Raw genomic sequence first — 16,497 nt, 5'->3', positions numbered from 1 at the left:
GTGAAACATCTCTCTCCTCTCGCTCCTCCAGTTTCATCACCTGCTTGTAGACACCTGATTAGCTACTGTGAGCAGGGGATAAGAGACCAGATGAGTCTATGGCTTCATCCAGCAGCCCAAGGCTCTCCTTAGATTATGATGCAATTAACTACCAGCCTCCCTGACATTTAGTAGCTGATACTGGAATGGCATTCATAGGATCATAGGATCGGCGAGTTTGAAGGGACCCCGAGGGTCTTCTCGTCCAGCGTTTCCCAAACTCGGGTCTCCAGCTGTTTTGGGACTACAACTCCCATCTTCCCTAGCTTAGTGGTCAGGGAAGATGGAAGTTGTAGTCCAAAAACAGCAGGAGATTGGCCTGATCCAACAGCACTTTCCTCACGGCACTGGGGACTAGACGTGTTGTTTTGTGGCTCTCTCTGTGTGTTTGTGTGTAGCTGTTGTGGTTTTCCGAACGCCAGTGCACTTAAAATCCTTGCTGCAGGATGCTATTGGTGTGTGTGTGTGTGTGTGTGTGTGTGTGTGTGTTGGAAAGGGAGCATGGAGGCGTTGGTAGCTGTGATTTTGCTGTAAGTGCAGCAATCGTAATTACGTCCGGTTTGCTGTTGTGCTACTCCCTGCCGTCTTGGTGTGAGGGTTGCCGCGCTTTGCTAGCTTGCTGCCCATCCAAACTGCCCCTTCGCTGATGCCCCCTTTGCAAGGAGTCAGGGAGACTGTAGTCTGGAACACCCTCCTTTCTCTGACCAATAAAGTCTGGAATTTTACACCCCCGCTGTTTTGATGTGTACTGTTTTTATACCATTCTTCCGTTTTTCGCTGCGTTTTGTTTCGTACCGCTTATATATTTTTTTAATGTTCGGCAGCTCAGAAACGCTGTGAAAGAGGTGAGCAGGAGTTGCGATGCGCCAGCCCCTGGCCCTTACCCTGGCCCAGAAACAAGAATCGTAAGGATGCAAGTAGAGCCCTGCAGGATCAGGCCCATGGCCCATCTAGCTCTCAGCATCCTTTTTCCCACAGTGGCCAACCAGAAAGAAAAGCTTGCAAGCAAGACCTGAGTGCCCACAGCCCTCTCTCCATCTGCAGTTTGGGATTCCAAGGTTTACTGCCTCCCTCGGTGGAGATGGAGACAAGCCATTGTGGCTAGTAGCCACCGATAGCATGCCGTTGGGTTGAATTGGCTCCAGCAGGACGTAGTGATGGCTACCAACTTGGATGGCTTTAAAGGGGGAGCCGGGGAAACCATGGGGGACATCTGTGTCTGTGAGCCACGATGACCGTATTCTGTCCCCCAGGGTCAGAGACAATACGCCCTCTGAATCCCAGCTGCTGGGCGGCTTCCAACAAAATATTAAAATACAGTAATGCATCAAACATTAAAAGCTTCCCTAAACAGGGCTGCCTTCAGATGTCTTCTAAAAGTCTGGTGGTTGTTGTTCTCTTTGACATCTGGTGGGAGGGCGTTCCACAGGGCGTGTGCCACTACCGAGAAGGCCCTCTGCCTGGTTCCCTGTAACTTGGCTTCTCGCAGGGAGGGAACCGCCAGAAGGCCCTCGGCTCTGGACCTCGGTGTCCGGGCAGAACGATGGAGGTGGAGACGCTCCTTCAGGTATACTGGACCGAGGCTGTTTAGGGCTTTAAAGATCACCACAAACTTGCACACAGATCCTGCTTGGATGCTTCCTGTTGTGGCCATCTCTTTGGCTACTTTGAATACAGGATGCTAGACTGGCTAGATGGGCCTTTGGTGAGGTGTTCCCACGTTTATTCCCCTTGTGCCTCCACAGCTGGGCTTGTCTTGTGCTCACGGCTGCTCCAAGCAACCTCTTTTTGTGACGTCCTGTTCTTTCCACCTTTCTCTCTCCCAGTGCCACTGACGTCTTGTGCCTCCACTACCATACCTTGCCATGGCCAAATTAGAGACTCTCTCCGTCCTTAGTGACGCCAGCTACCACAACAAGGAAGCCTTCCACCCTTTCGACCCCAGGCTCACCGAACCTGCCTCCCAGGGCACGATGGGAAGCGTCGGCAGCGGTGTCGCCGGCGAGCAAGAGTTCGCCATGAAGAGCGTGGGTACCAGGACGCAGAGCGGCGGCCGCCAGGTCGATGGGTCCCGGAACAGCTACTCCACGCGGGAGATCTCGAACCGCTACTCCGGGGAGGAGAAGACCTACAAGACGGAGAAGATCTCCCACTCCATCTTCATCAACGGGGACCTGCGCAAGAGCGAGAAAGGGAAGGCAGACCTCTGCGGGAACGTCGCAGCCAACAACGAGAAGAACATCCCACCTCCTCCCCAGTACAGAGAACCCAGTAACCCACCAAAGATATTGCCAGTCTCTGGTAAACTAGACCAGGTGAGACTCAATTTGTATCCTAGAAGAGGGGTACCCAGATCGTGGTCTGTGAACAGCCACACTGGTCCATGGCCTTCATCCAGGTGGTCTGTGGAATGACCGCATTAAATGTTTGCATTCATTCTCAATTGTATTTTCATTGCTTCCTTTATTTCTTCCAGACTGCGTTTCATTGTATTGCAGTTTGAAGGAAGCATTTTTAAAACACGGTTAAAATTAACAAAACATCTAGCTCTTTGCATGTACAACAGGCAGTGCTTGGTTGTTTGGTTATAAGTCACTTGGAGTTGCCTTGGGCAACATGATGATGATGATGATGATAATTTATTATTTATACCCCGCCCATTTGGCTAGGTTTCCCAGCCACTCTGGGCGGCTTCCAACAGACTATTAAAATACAGTGGTCTGTTAAACATTAAAAGCTTCCCTAAACAGGGCTGCCTTCAGATCTCTTCTAAACATTTGGTAGTTGTTTTTCTCTTTGACATCTGGTGGGAGGGCATTCCAGAGGGCGGGCGCCACTACCAAGAAGGCCCTCTGCCTGGTTCCCTGTAACTTGGCTTCTCGCAGGGAGGGAACCGCCAGAAGGCCCTCGGCGCTGGACCTCGGTGTCCGGGCAGAATGATGGAGGTGGAGACGCTCCTTCAGTGACACGAACAAATTTAATAAATCACCATCATCCTCGTTAAGTGGTCTGCCAAGACCCCCCACAGTTTTCAGGTGGGGCATGGCCGGGGGTTGGAATTTGAGACCTGATGTCCTAGGAACATAGGAAGCTGCCAAGTCAAACAATTGGTGGAGAAATTCCAGACCCTCAACCATCTTGGTTGCCCTAAACCAGGCATAGGCAAACTCGGCCCTCCAGATATTTTGGGACTACAACTCACATCATCCCTGACTACTGGTTCTGTTAGCTAGGGATGATGGGGGTTGTAGTCCCAAAACATCTGGAGGGCCGAGTTTGCCTATGCCTGCCCTAAACTGTACACCTTCTAGCCTGTCAACATTCTTAAATTGTGGTGCCCAGAACTGGTCACTGGACTCCAGGTGTGGTCTGACCAAGGCAGAATAGAGTGGTACTATTACTTCCCTTGACCAAGATACTAGACTTCTGTTGATGCAGCCTAGAATAGCATGAGCTTTTTTTTACTGCTTCATCTCCCTGTTGACTCATGTTCAGTTTGTGGTCCACCAAAACCCCTAGATCCTTTTCACATGTACTACTAGTAAGCCAGTTGTTCCCCATCTTATATTTGTGCATGTAGTTCTCCTTGCCTAAGTGCAGAACCTGACATTTGTCCCTATTGAAATTCATTATCTTACTTTGGGCCCAGTTTTCCAATCTCTTGCGGTCATATTGAATCTCAATTCTGTCTTCCGTGGCATTAGTTACCCCTCCCAACTTGCTGTCATTTGCAGGTCTGATAAGCTAGAAGCAGGTTTCTCATTTCCCAGGTCTTCCGGCGTCAGAGCTGCACCTGTTGGACTGACTTTGGGAAAGTGCACCCTTTCTACCCAGCCTTTTTGCCCTTAATGTGAAGGTGTTTTACGTATTTGCGGCCTCTTTTGGCGTGGCAGAATCTGTTAAAACCTGTGTCTGATTTGTACACATCTTTGGGTTAGGGTTTTAAAAAAAAGTTTTTATGTAGTAATAACAATAATTATTTTATTTTTTTATACCCCACTCATCTGAGCCACTCTGAGTACCTTCCAGCAGAATAAAAAAATATATTTAAAAAATCCACAAAACATCAAGCATTAAAAACCTCCCTATACAGGGATGTCAGGTGTCTTCTAAAAATCATATAGTTGTTTATCTGTTTTACGTCTGATGGAAGGGCGTTCCACAGGGCGGGTGCCACTACTGAGAAGGCCCTCTGCCTGGTTCCCTGTAGTTTCACTTCTTGCATTGAGGGAACCGCCAGAAGGCCCTCAGCGCTGGAGAAGAAATATGAGAAACACAAATAGCGCAGGAATCACATGCGGACATGGTCCTTTCCTGCCTCATTCTCCCTGTCCCCATAAAGCTGGGTGACTGTCAAGGAGGAGAGCGGTTGCCTGGGGGGAGAGATGGAGAAGAAGGAGGGGAGGGATGTTAGGGGTAGAAGGAGAAGGAAACCCAGAAGACACTCCTCACTTTCAGGGTTATATTTATATCTCTCCTTATAGAGCACACACACCAACAAGTTACCTGGTACTTTGTCGTTTCCTTGCATTTCTCAAGATCTCTGTATAAAACCAAGGAACTGTTAGTTACTGAAACTGGGGAGGATTTTTGTTGTTGGGGGAGATTTTAAGAAGAGAAACAGTCATGCAAAAGTGTTCCCCCCCTTTTTTGCCATAGCTTTATTTTGGGCTGCAAGTTAAAGCTGCCGGTTCCTCAGAGAGAAATAGAGATAACGCAGGAAATTATGGGCTGCCAGTTAATGAAAGGATGTGCTGCCCCCCCCCCCGGCTTCCCTGAACTTTCCTCAAGTCACCCCAGGGTGCTATGGTACACCGGTTGAAAACCAATGCCCAGGATTGGAATATCACTTGTAGTTTAAGGTTGGATTCTGGACATATTGGAAGAGGTAAAGGATTTGGATTATCATAAAAGGAGGAAATGATAAATAATAGGACCCACTAAGGCAGCCTTTCTCAACCTGTGGGTCCCCAGATGTTGTTGAACTACAACTCCCATCAGCCCTAGCTAGCAAGGCCAGAGCTCAGGGATGATGGGAGTTGTAATCCAACAACATCTGGGGACCCACAGATTGAGAACTGCTGCACTAAGGGGAGGATGGAAGTCCAGGAGATTCCTTGGAATCTTGTTTTTATGATTTATGTTTGATATATCTCTGTGGAATTTCAATTTGAAAAACAAAAGAAATAATTCTTTTAAAAAAGGAAACCAATGCCCTAGCCAGCCGAGCTATCCAGGCTGTGTCAATCCTTGTGTTTAATTTGCTGTCCTGTTTTTTTTCTTTCCCTCCTCCTTGCAGAGCAACGAGCCCTTAGTTAGACCTTCAGCCTTTAAGCCCGTAGTCCCTAAAAACTTCCATTCCATGCAGAACCTGTGCCCACCGCAGAACAACGGCATCTCGGAGACCCGGAAGACCTTGAACCACACCAACAGCAATAGCCCTTCCACAGTCAAAAGTGGGATGGAGAAGGCCAGCCATAACAGGACTACCAACCAGGCGGGCGGCCTCTCCGATTCCGGGCGGAACTCTTTGACCAGCCTACCCACCTACGGCACAGGCTATAGCCAGCACATCGGGCCTATGAGCGCCTCAACCAGCCACATAAACCGCATCGGGACCACCTACGTGGACAAGAACATTGTGGGCTACAATGGGATATCTACCTCAGACAGCGGCCGGTCTTCCAGCAAGAGCACGTCTTCGTTCAGCCGGCTCAACCACCTCAACGAGACGATGCCCTTCCACTCACCCTCGACGGACGACATCATCCAGGACTTGGAGGACCGGCTGTGGGAGAAGGAGCAGGAGGTCCTTCAGATGAGGAGGAACCTCGACAAGAGTGAGGCGGCCATCTACCAGGTCTTTGAGGAGAAGCAGAAGATCTGGGAGCGGGAGATGGAGGACCTGCGGCAGAATTACGCCAACAAGCTGCAGCAGGTGTCCAAGAAGGCCCAGAGGGCACAGCAGGCTCTGCAGCTGCAGATCTTCAAGCTCCAGCAGGAGAAGAAGAAGCTCCAGGACGACGTGGGGCAGCTCCTCCAGCAGCGGGAAGAGCTGGAGAAGAAGTTTGTGGCTTTCAAGAAGGAGCAGGCCGAGTTCCTTCCCAAGATCGAGGAGACCAAGTGGGAGGTGAGAGGCAGTGTGGTCCGTGTCACAGACAGCCAACTTGGGGGCCTTCAAGATGATAATAATAATAATAATAATAATAATAATAATAATAATAATAATAATTTATTTATACTCTGCCCATCTGGCTGGGTTTCCCCAGCCACTCTGGGCGGCTTCCAACTAAGATTAAAAATACATCAAAATGTCACACATTAAAAACTTCCCTGAACAGGGCTACCTTCAGATGTCTTCTAAATGTTAGGTAGTTGTTTATCTCTTTGACATCTGATGGGAGGGTGTTCCACATGGGGGACATCACCACCGAGAAGGCCCTCTGCCTGGTTCCCTGTAGCTTTGCTTCTCCCAGTGAGGAAACCGCCAGAAGGCCCTCAACACTGGACCTCAGTGTCTGGGCAGAATGATGGAGGTGGAGACGTTCCTTCAGGTATACTGGGCCAAGGCCGTTTAGGGCTTTAAAGGTCAACACCAACAAGTTGAATTGTGCTTGGAAACGTACTGGGAGCCAATGTAGGTCTTTCAAGATGTTGGCCTGAGGAGGGGGTGTAATCTAGAAGCGTCCTGAAGGCCCACATTATGTGTGTGCAACCTCAGATGTTGCAGAGCTACAACTCCAATGGGATTTGTTCGTCAGCGATATTTGGAGGGCCAAAGGTGGTGGTGGTGGTTTTACTTTCATTTATATTTATTCATTTATATTTTACTAACAGTGGTACCTTGGTTCTCAAACTTAATCTGTTCCAGGAGTCCGTTCGACTCCCGAAATCATTTGAAAACCAAGGCACGGCTTCTGATTGGCTGCAGGAGCTTCCTGCACTCAATTGGAAGCCACGTCACACATTCGGCTTCTGAAAAACATTTGCAAACTGGAACACTTACTTCCAAGTTTGGAGCGTTCGGAAGCCGATTGGTTTGGGAGCCAAGCTGTTTGAGTACCAAGGTACCACTGTATTAGTATATGAAGCCCCTAACTGTTGACAACCAATTTACTTATGGGATTGACTTGCCCCTTTCCGTGTCTGTTAGATCATTTCACTCTGCCAAACTAGCATTCATACAAGTGCTACATTATGTCTACTACACATTTGCAAGGAGCTTTTCCTTCATGTGTGCTGTGGAACTCCCTGCCCCTTGATGTTAGGTAGATGCCTTTCTGGATAGTTTTAGATGCCTCCTGAAAACATTTCTGCTCCAGCAAGTCTGTCCAGGCCCCTGGACAGTTACTTATATTTGTTGTAAAGACTTGCTGGTTTTATCTTTTCATAGTGGTGATATTGATGATGATTCTATGCATATTTCTTTCTAAGTGGTTCATGGGTTTTAGCTATGTTTTCTACATTCTCTTGGATAATTTCTTTCGATCCTGCGGTTTATTATCTAAAGAAACAAATTAAATTCAGGCACCCAAATCTTAGGGCGCTTCGACTTTTGTCAGTGTTTTGGGGTTGGATTCCATTGCATACTGGTAAATTCAGGTTGTTAAATTATAGTGGGTTGGGAGGTCTTGTGCAACAATCTTGGCTTTCCCAAAAGACTGGACTTTTCTCAATAAGGGGGGGGGGGCGATGCACAGGAAAGTGTGAGATAATAGCACTTGCTTTGACGCAATCTCATCTAACCTCCCTGCAAGCAAATTGGAATGAATGCACATTAAATAGCCAATGGTTTCTAATCTCCCTGCAAGCAAATCCGGGTGCAGCCTCATTAAATTGGTCATCTGGAAGAAGGCCTTAACATTACAAGGTTCTTACAAAAACGCTGTTGTGCCGCCACCAAAACGCAACCTTCAGAATTGACTCTCTGCAGACAGCAGGCTTGGTTAAAAAGTCTGCAAGCTGCTGTTTGAGATCAACTCAGGGTGATCACAGAATGCAGATTCCCTCAGGTTTTGTGTTTCAGGAGACAGTGGGGAGGAGTATCAAGCAGCTTAAAAAGGTAAAGGGACCCCTGAGCATTAGGTCCAGTCGTGACCGACTCTGGGTTTGCGGCACTCATCTTGCTTTATTGGGTGAGCGAGCCGGCGTACAGCTTCTGGGTCATGTGGCCAGCAGGACTAAGCCGCTTCTGGCGAACCAGAGCAGCGCACGGAAACACCGTTTACCTTCCTGCCAGAGCGGTACCTATTTATCTACTTGCACTTTGACGCGCTTTCGAACTGCTAGGTGGACAGGAGCAGGGACCGAGCAACGGGTGCTCACCCAATTGCGGGGATTCGAACCGCTGACCTTCTGATCGGCAAGTCCTAGGCTCTGTGGTTTAACCCACAGTGCCACCCGCGTCCATCAAGCAGCTTAGGCTTGGTCTATAATGACTCTTTTGAGTTGTGCCCTGTTTGGACTAGCAGGAAACCAGCACAATGAACCATGCTCTTTCGTCGACCGAATTGTGGCTTAGGTGCTCCATATGCCCTTTGGAGAGAAATGAAATGGAAGACCTTGTGAGTCTCCAGGCATCAAAGTGTGTCTGAGCAAACATGCCTGACCCCCCAAAAAGACTCCCTCTGAAAAGCACTTAAGAGAGAGTGTGTTAACTGTACCCTTTTATGTTGGATAGCTGTCAACCTTCCCTTTTTTGGCGGGAAATTCCCTTATTCCAGGGCCGTTTCCTGCTGCTATCGCGGACTGTCCCTGGGACACATGAGGCTGCTGATCCCTTATTTTCGAGGCTGCTGATCCCTTATTTTCAAATCTGAAAGTTGACAGCTATGCTCAGAATTAGGTCTCACCTCTGCAAAAAAGGCCTCCAGTCTGTAACAAGTAGGCCAATGTTAACCCCGGTGTCTCAAGAGCAACCCTCCCTAACTTGGAGCCTTTCAAATGTTTTGGATTACAACTCCCATGAACGCCTGCCAGCAAGGCAGGGCTGATGTGAGTTTTAGTTCAAGGTCTCTGGAAGGTACCAGACTGGTGAAGGCTGTTCCGGTCGCTTCAGTCAAAGCTATTGCCTTAGTATGCTACCTTGAGAAGGTGCCAATGGCAAATCAAGAGTCCTCAAGGTTGTGGTTGCACCACAGGTGGGTATCAATGACCAGGAACTCAATCACCAGCCAAGAGACACATGAGCACAGGTGAGTTGCATGTGCCATCTGCCAGGGATTCTTTAATAATAATAATTTAGTATTTATACCCACCCATCTGGCTGGGTTTCCCCAGCCACTCTGGGCACTCAACAGAATACAGTGGTGCCCCGCAAGACGAACGCCTCGCAAGACGGAAAACCCGCTTTTTCCAAAACAATGTACATTAAATAAAAAAAAAGCTCTCGTATGAAATGTGCATTTGTCTGAATTTTGCAATGCCGTTCTCCAGCCAAGTAATGGGCAAGTAAACTAGCTTAAGTAATGGGCGAGTAAACTAGCTTAAAATGTGTTATGCAAACTGCTTTGCAGAAATGTGCATATTAGTGAAAACGGCATGCCTTAGAAGAAATCTGCATTAGGGAGCTGATGAATTTTCACGAGGACTTGAAAATAAATAGGTCACTAGCTGAAATGAAAATGTGGAAAACGGAAGTTACCAGTGGAAAAAATGAGAAACTGAGCAATCCCAAGACTGATAGATGTGTCCGTCTCTAATGGCATTTCTGCGTGTGGAGGGGCTGGGTAAAATACAGTGGTGCCCCGCAAGATGAACGCCTCGCAAGACGGAAAACCCGCTAGACGAAAGAGTTTTCCGTTCTGGAGGCGCTTCGCAAAACGAATTTCCCTATGGGCTTGCTTCACAAGATGAAAATGTCTTGCGAGTTCCTGCGGGTTTTTTCCCCTCCCCCCCCTTTTCCTAAGCCGCTAAGCCGCTTATCAGCTGATCCGCTAAAAGCCGCTAAACCGCTAATAGCGCTAATCCGCTAAGCTGTCAATGGGCTTGCTTCGCAAGACGAAAAAACCGCTAGACGAAGAGCCTCACAGAACGGATTAATTTCGTCTTGCGAGGCACCACTGTATTAAAAGCACAGTAAAACATCAAACATTAAAAAATTTCCCAATACAGGGCTGCTTTCAAGTGACTTCTAAAAGTCAGATGGTTGACATCTGGTGGGAGGGCGTTCCACAGGGCAGGTGCCACTACCAAGAAGGCCCTCTGCCTGGTCCCTGTAACTTGGCTTCTTGTAGCGAGGGAACCACCAGAAGGCCCTCAGTGCTGGACCTCAGTGTCTGGGCAGAACAATGCACCACTCTGGCGGGACAGTGGTTTCTGCATTGTAGGAGATTGGATTACTGCTAGGGCCCCAACTCTTCATTTCTGTAAGTCCGTGAATTTCCGGCAGGGTTACCATTAAGCTACCTTGCTGTCAAGACATAGACGGGAGTTTGCCATTTAGGCTGTGTTTCCCCATTCTCTCGTTATTCCCTCACCGTGCTATTTATCCTACCTCAATGCTGTCCTCCCACTTCTTGAAGCCAATGGAAGCTTGAAGGAGTGGCACAGTGGAGTTTTGGTGATAATCAAAGTCAGTTGAGACTTAGCTAATAATAATAATAATAATAATAATAATAATAATAATAATAATAATTTTTTTTTTATTTATATCCCGCCCTCCCCAGCCAAAGCTGGGCTCAGAGTGGCTAACAACAGTAAAAGCAACACAGTTTACATAAAATCACAATCAATTAATTAAAATACATTCTAAAATTGTTTTAAATAAGGATTACAAAGTTACTAGGGCTAATGGATGCGATCTGGAAGAGAACTCAGTTTTTGCAATCCACCTAGAGGAGCCGAGGGATATTACAAGTTTTAGCTGGAAATTGGAACTGAACTGTTTATCTCCTGGGAAACTGCAGAAATGGAACATTATTATGACTACAGAGGCCACTACATCGAAGAAGACAATGGAATCATCTGTTGTGGAATGAAAGGAACTTGACGTAATGTTTTGTTTCTGAATAACAAGCCTCTGTAAAGGAACTAACTTTTGGAATTAGGACATTTGTGCAGGAAAACAGGGACAGAAAGAAATAGAAAGAGGAGTCTGATCAATAAGAACAACAAAATAACAAGAATTGGACCAAGTCAAAAGTGGGGACATTTGGGACATCCAGATTTGACAAGCTTAAGGATTATAATTTGGAGTTTTTCACTCCTGGATATAAAAATCTGGATGGAAAAAATGGGCCTCTCTTTGAGACAGAATCCTTCCATGATTGGACACTCGAAATTAAAGAGGACTGGCAAAGGACTATGATTTAGAGAGACATGGAAATATCGGACATTGAGGAACATTGGGAACGCAACCGGGAAAAGGGGGGGTGGGAAATGTGGAATCCTTAAAGGCGTAAACTATGTTTTATTTAGGCTATATACATTTATATGGTATTCTAAAGTGGGGAACTCGTGGTGGGAATAAGCCGATTTTAGGGGAATGGAAAATAATGTTGTTGTTTTTTTTAAAAAAAAAAATTGGGTTAAGGATAACAAGTTTGAATTGAGGAGAAGAACTTGTTGAGATCATTTGAGAGATTTGGAATACAAGGGGGGGAGGGAAGGGGAAGTCCTGAAAGGATGTAATTGGAAAAAGATTTGAAATTGGATGTTTTATTAATTTGTAATTAATTGGAAAATTTTAATAAATATTATTAAAAAAAAAAAAAAAAAAAAATAAAATACATTCTAAAATCAATTCATTCTAAAATCAGAATCAAATTAAAGGCAACCCTTGGGCTAGAGTTCTATGAGGTTTACAGAAGGAGGGGGTCAGGCTGTGTCTTGGCCAAAGGCCTGGTGGAACAGCTCTGTCTTGCAGGCCCTGCGGAAAGATGTCAAGTCCTGCAGGGCCCTAGTCTCTTGTGACAGAGCATTACACCAGATCGGGGCCAGTACTGAAAAGGCCCTGGCTCTGGTTGAGGCCAGCCTAACGTCCCTGTGGCCCAGGACCTCCAAGATGTTTTTCTTTGAAGACTGTAAGGTCCTCCGTGGGACATACCAGGAGAGGCGGTCCCGTAGGTATGAGGGTCCTAGGCCGTATACTTCACATATAACTTTCACAATGAGGGCGTGTGCATTGGAGCCTCTCTCTGCTTATTGGAACAGTCCTTGTTTATCGCCCTGGGGATCATGCATAGAGGTTCAAGCTACATTTTCTGCTGCAAACTCTCAGCCGTTCTGTCTCTCAGAGCTGGCTCATAATCTTCCCATCCTAATGAGGGAATGCCTCTATTTGAACAACTATTGGTTTGTGTTGGAAGGCTGGAGGAAGGCAACCACTTTTGTCTACCAACAGCCACTACAGGTAGACGGGTGCAGAATACTGCCGGGACGGGCTTGCCTTGCCCTGCACACCCAGAGAGCAGGGCGAGCAGCTTCATCCTTGGCAAAAACAGGTGCAGCCCTTAAAATTGCTATACATCATTTAGCCTGACACCCTTAGGGCAAAGAAAGGTCTCTTTTCCCATTCTTTTCTCTGAGAGTTCTGTGAGCTCCTCCAGCCTGACTGCCTGTAGTAGCTGTTACTAGATGAGAATTCAAAGCTCCAACACAAAGTTTCTGCAGCGATAGGTGTGGTTAGCATTTGGCAAAGGGGCGGGGGAGGGAATTTGATTTGGTTCAGATTTAAAGGTGAACCAACCTTATCTGCATTTTCCAAAACAATGTACATTTAAAAAATAAAAAAAGCTCTCGTATGAAATGTGCATTTGTCTGAATTTTGCAATGCCGTTCTCCAGCCAAGTAATGGGCAAGTAAACTAGCATAAAACGTGTTATGCAAACTGCTTTGCAGAAATGTGCATATTAGTGAAAACGGCATGCCTTAGAAGAAATCTGCATTAGGGAGCTGATGAATTTTCACAAGGACTTAAAAATAAATAGGTCACTAGCTGAAATGAAAATGTGGAAAACGGAAGTTACCAGTGGAAAAAATGAGAAACTGAGCAATCCCAAGACTGATAGATGTGTCCGTCTCTAATGGCATTTCTGCGTGTGGAGGGGCTGGGTAAAGTACATTGGGCAGGAGCGCAGTGGCGCCTTATGCTTTTCATTCTGTGGGGCTGGTGCAGCAGCTTAAAGTAGGCCTTAACATTTTAAAGCAGTGCTATACCACTTTCACAAATCAATGGCTTCCCCCAGAGAATCCTGGGAACTGTAGTTTGTTTCGGGTGCTGTTCCCTATTCCCTTCCCAGAGCTACAATTCCCGGAGTGTTTTAACAATCAATCCCTCTTCCCAGGAAACTCTGTCAACTCTAGCTCTGAAGGGGAATAGGGGGTCTTCTAACAATTTCTAGCACTCTTAACAAATGACAGCTCCCAGAATCCTTTGGGGGGAGCCATGACTGTTCAGAGTGGCGTGATATTGCTTGAAGCATAGCATGTGCTAGAGCAAACGCTGTTTGAGTTGTCTCATGACAAGGCCTCTCTTCCAGGTGTGCCAAAAGGCTGGTGAGATCTCTCTGCTGAAGCAGCAGCTGAAGGACTCCCAGTCCGACGTCTCCCAGAAGCTCAACGAGATCGTCGGGTTGCGGACCCAGCTGAAGGAAGGCAAGAGCTTCCTGAGGGAGAAGGAGGAGCAGATCCTGACCTTGAAAGACTCCTACAGCACCAAGAGCGTCAGCCTGGAGATCTCCGAGGGCGAACTGCAGCGGAAGATGGGCGAGGTGCAGATGTTGAGGGAGAAACTTGAGCAGTGTGAGCTGGAGGTCTCCAACCTGAAGCAGACCCTCACCAGCCTGGGCGGTGCCCATGGCCACTTTGGTGCCGAGCTTGCGGAGAAGCTGGCGAGGGACCCTTTGACTTGCGAGAGCGACGAGGCCAAGATGAAGCGGCAGAGCGAGGAGAACTTCAACGCGCTGAAGAAGGAGGTGGAGCGGCTGCAGGCGGAGCTGAAGGCCGAGAGGCAGCAGCGGGAGCAGCTGGTCCTGGACTTTGAGGAGGAGCGGCGCACCTGGCAGGAGGAGAAAGAGAAGGTCATCAAGTACCAGAAGCAGCTGCAGCTGAATTACGTGGAGATGTACCAGAAGAACCAAATCCTTGAGCACAAAGTCAGCGAAATGACCAGCAAGGTCACCAGCCCGCCACACACCGACGAGAAGAAAACATGGACTCCTTCCAGGCTGGAGAGGATAGAGTCCACAGAGATCTGAGGAAAGGACTTGAGGCGTTCAAAGTACGTTGTCCCCCCCCCCAACCCCACCTCCCCAAATTACTGTGCATGTACTTCAGCCGGTGATCTTCCCGAGGAGAATTAATATGCTATATAACCAGCAGTGTAAGTTCGTCTGCCCTGGGCATCTCCCACAATGCTCTGGTGCTTTGCAGGTGATAAAGGAAAAATAGAGACAGGTTTTTTTTGTGTTTTTCTAGGGAATGGGCTGACATCAGGAGTATTGTGGGGTGGATTGAGTGTGTATGTGGGGAGGGGTCGGGGCGCAGTCTTGCACCCAAGATTGCGGGGCCCAGAGTGTGTTGCATTGTGTGATGTCATGCTTGGGACACGCGTCGCACGTGTGTCACTTGCATGTGATGTCATCGCACATTGGTGGGAGGAAGCCGAGTGGGGAGCCCGGCGTGGTGCGGTTCAATGGCTGGCTCCTCCTGAGTGCAACAGAGGGAGCTGCGCCGCACTGGGCTCCCTGCTCGGCTTCCTCTTGACGTGACGTGGAATGCGCATCACGTGTATGACATCACATGTGTGTGACGTGCATTGTCGGGAAGAGGCCGACTGGGTGGCCTGGTGCAGCCTCCTCTCTCACACTCAGGAGGAGCCAGCCATTGAGCCACGCTGCACTCGGCCTTCTCTGCCCCCTCAACATCAAGGGGCCCCGGTCCCCTGCCAGCAAATATTGAGGCGGGCTGAAGAGCCCTCTGCCCCTAGGAGTTGGCGTGCCTGGTGTTTGTTTTTATTTTATTTTCCCTTAGCCCCATTGACAAAGACACCGCAGAGTTTTCTGTGTCTGCCATTACTGCAGCACCTCTCTTAATCGTCTTCTGGCCCACCTTCTTTCCCCAGGGCATTTTTTAGCCATATTGGCTAGTAGAAGTTCATGCCACACTCAGGCTTGCCTCATCTTCGCCATAACCCAGGGCGGAATCCCTCCGACATTCCTCAGGGGAAAAGAGACGTTCTCTTCCACATCAGCAGAACGTTTCTATTTTCTGAGGAAGCCTTCCAGGTATCAGACTCCCAACTGCCATCAGCCTCAGTCAACATGGCCGAGAGTCAGGGGGTGATGGCAGCTACGGTCCAGAACATTTGGCACATTTCTGTGTCACAACCGGACATAAATCATAATTTCTGCTCCCCAGATAACTCTGGATACTGTTGTTCTGAGAGGAGCAGGGGCTGCAGATCGCTTGCAATTCTCAGCACCTAGAATTCCCAGGATCCTTTTAGAGGAGCCATGACCAGTATAAAAGTGATACGAATTCGTAGTGTTGCTGTCTGTCGCCCCCTTTTGAAGGAGTTCCCTATGAAAGCCAATTCTGAGTTCTCAATTACGGGCTTCATGTGTGCCACCTTTGGTCCCAGGCTAAGCCAATTAAAAATTGGAAGCAAGGTGTGTTTATTTACTTTCTGGTTCACACTCCATCTTAGTTTGTGGTGGTGTTCGTATTCTGCGGATGGGAGCAGTTTGCAGGTTATCTGATTCTTGCAAGACAAAAAATGCCTTCCAGTAGCACCTTAAAGACCAACTAAGTTAGTTCTAGGTATGAGCTTTCGTGTGCATGCACACTTCTTCAGATACACTGAATAGAACAGCTACTTTGAGATCTTGTATACAATCTCTATTGTATAGAGATCTTGTAGCGCTGTTCTATTACAAAGGAATTTCAGAAATAGACTGGAAAGAGAAGCTGCTGAATTGCAACTTATTACCAAACTTAAAACCATGGAGAGACCTGGTCTGAACAAAGACATTGGATTCTTATCTCATTATACATGACAAAGCCATTTTTCACCTTCTCACCCCTTGCTTTTTCCTGTAAGACCTATTGCAGTCGTTAAGAGTCGTCAACAGGCTCATCACAGCTATCTGCCAATCACCCATTCCCACCACCCTCCTGAGTAATACCCCTCCCCACCTTCTCACTATATAGAAGGGTCTGGTGACTTCTGTTTCAGTGTATCTGAAGAAGTATGCATGCACATGAAAGCTCATACCTAGAACTAACTTAGTTGGTCTTTAAGGTGCTACTGGAAGGAATTTTTTGTTTTGACTGGCAGACCAACACGGCTACCTATCTGTAACTGATTCTTGCAAGGTTATGCCCTCAGGCATCTACACACACAAGCTGTGAGAGAGGCTGCACATACAATAGGAGAGGGCAGGTCTTTCCCTGGCATGTACAATCTATGCTCTGCAGCGTGGACTGAATCGAAACAACTCTCTCAAAGGCAGTGCT

General features: G+C 47.7%; 1 protein-coding gene across 6 annotated transcripts in view; it reads left to right on the top strand.

Moving 5' to 3' along the window:
- LZTS3 (leucine zipper tumor suppressor family member 3) overlaps positions 1–14,600 on the top strand; it is a 77,081-nt gene extending 62,481 nt beyond the window's left edge. For 4 of the 6 annotated variants that reach the window (XM_081876868.1, XM_081876871.1, XM_081876869.1 and 1 more), the window contains exons 3-5: positions 1,866–2,354; positions 5,339–6,169; positions 13,521–14,599. In XM_081876868.1, the coding sequence (XP_081732994.1) occupies positions 1,905–2,354; positions 5,339–6,169; positions 13,521–14,237 (1,998 nt within the window). In that variant the 5' untranslated portion in view covers positions 1,866–1,904 and the 3' untranslated portion in view covers positions 14,238–14,599. Of the gene's footprint in view, positions 1–1,865; positions 2,355–5,338; positions 6,170–13,520 lie in introns of all 6 variants that reach the window. The other 2 variants (XM_081876873.1, XM_081876872.1) reach the window with 1 other exon arrangement.
- Positions 14,601–16,497: the final 1,897 nt, after the last annotated feature.

Source organism: Podarcis erhardii (genome assembly GCF_964252035.2).
Source record: "Podarcis erhardii genome assembly, chromosome: 9".
In the NCBI taxonomy this organism is placed as follows: Eukaryota; Metazoa; Chordata; class Lepidosauria; order Squamata; family Lacertidae; genus Podarcis; species Podarcis erhardii.
Note: the sequence above shows the minus strand (reverse complement) of the source record. Positions and strands in the feature narration are given on the sequence as shown.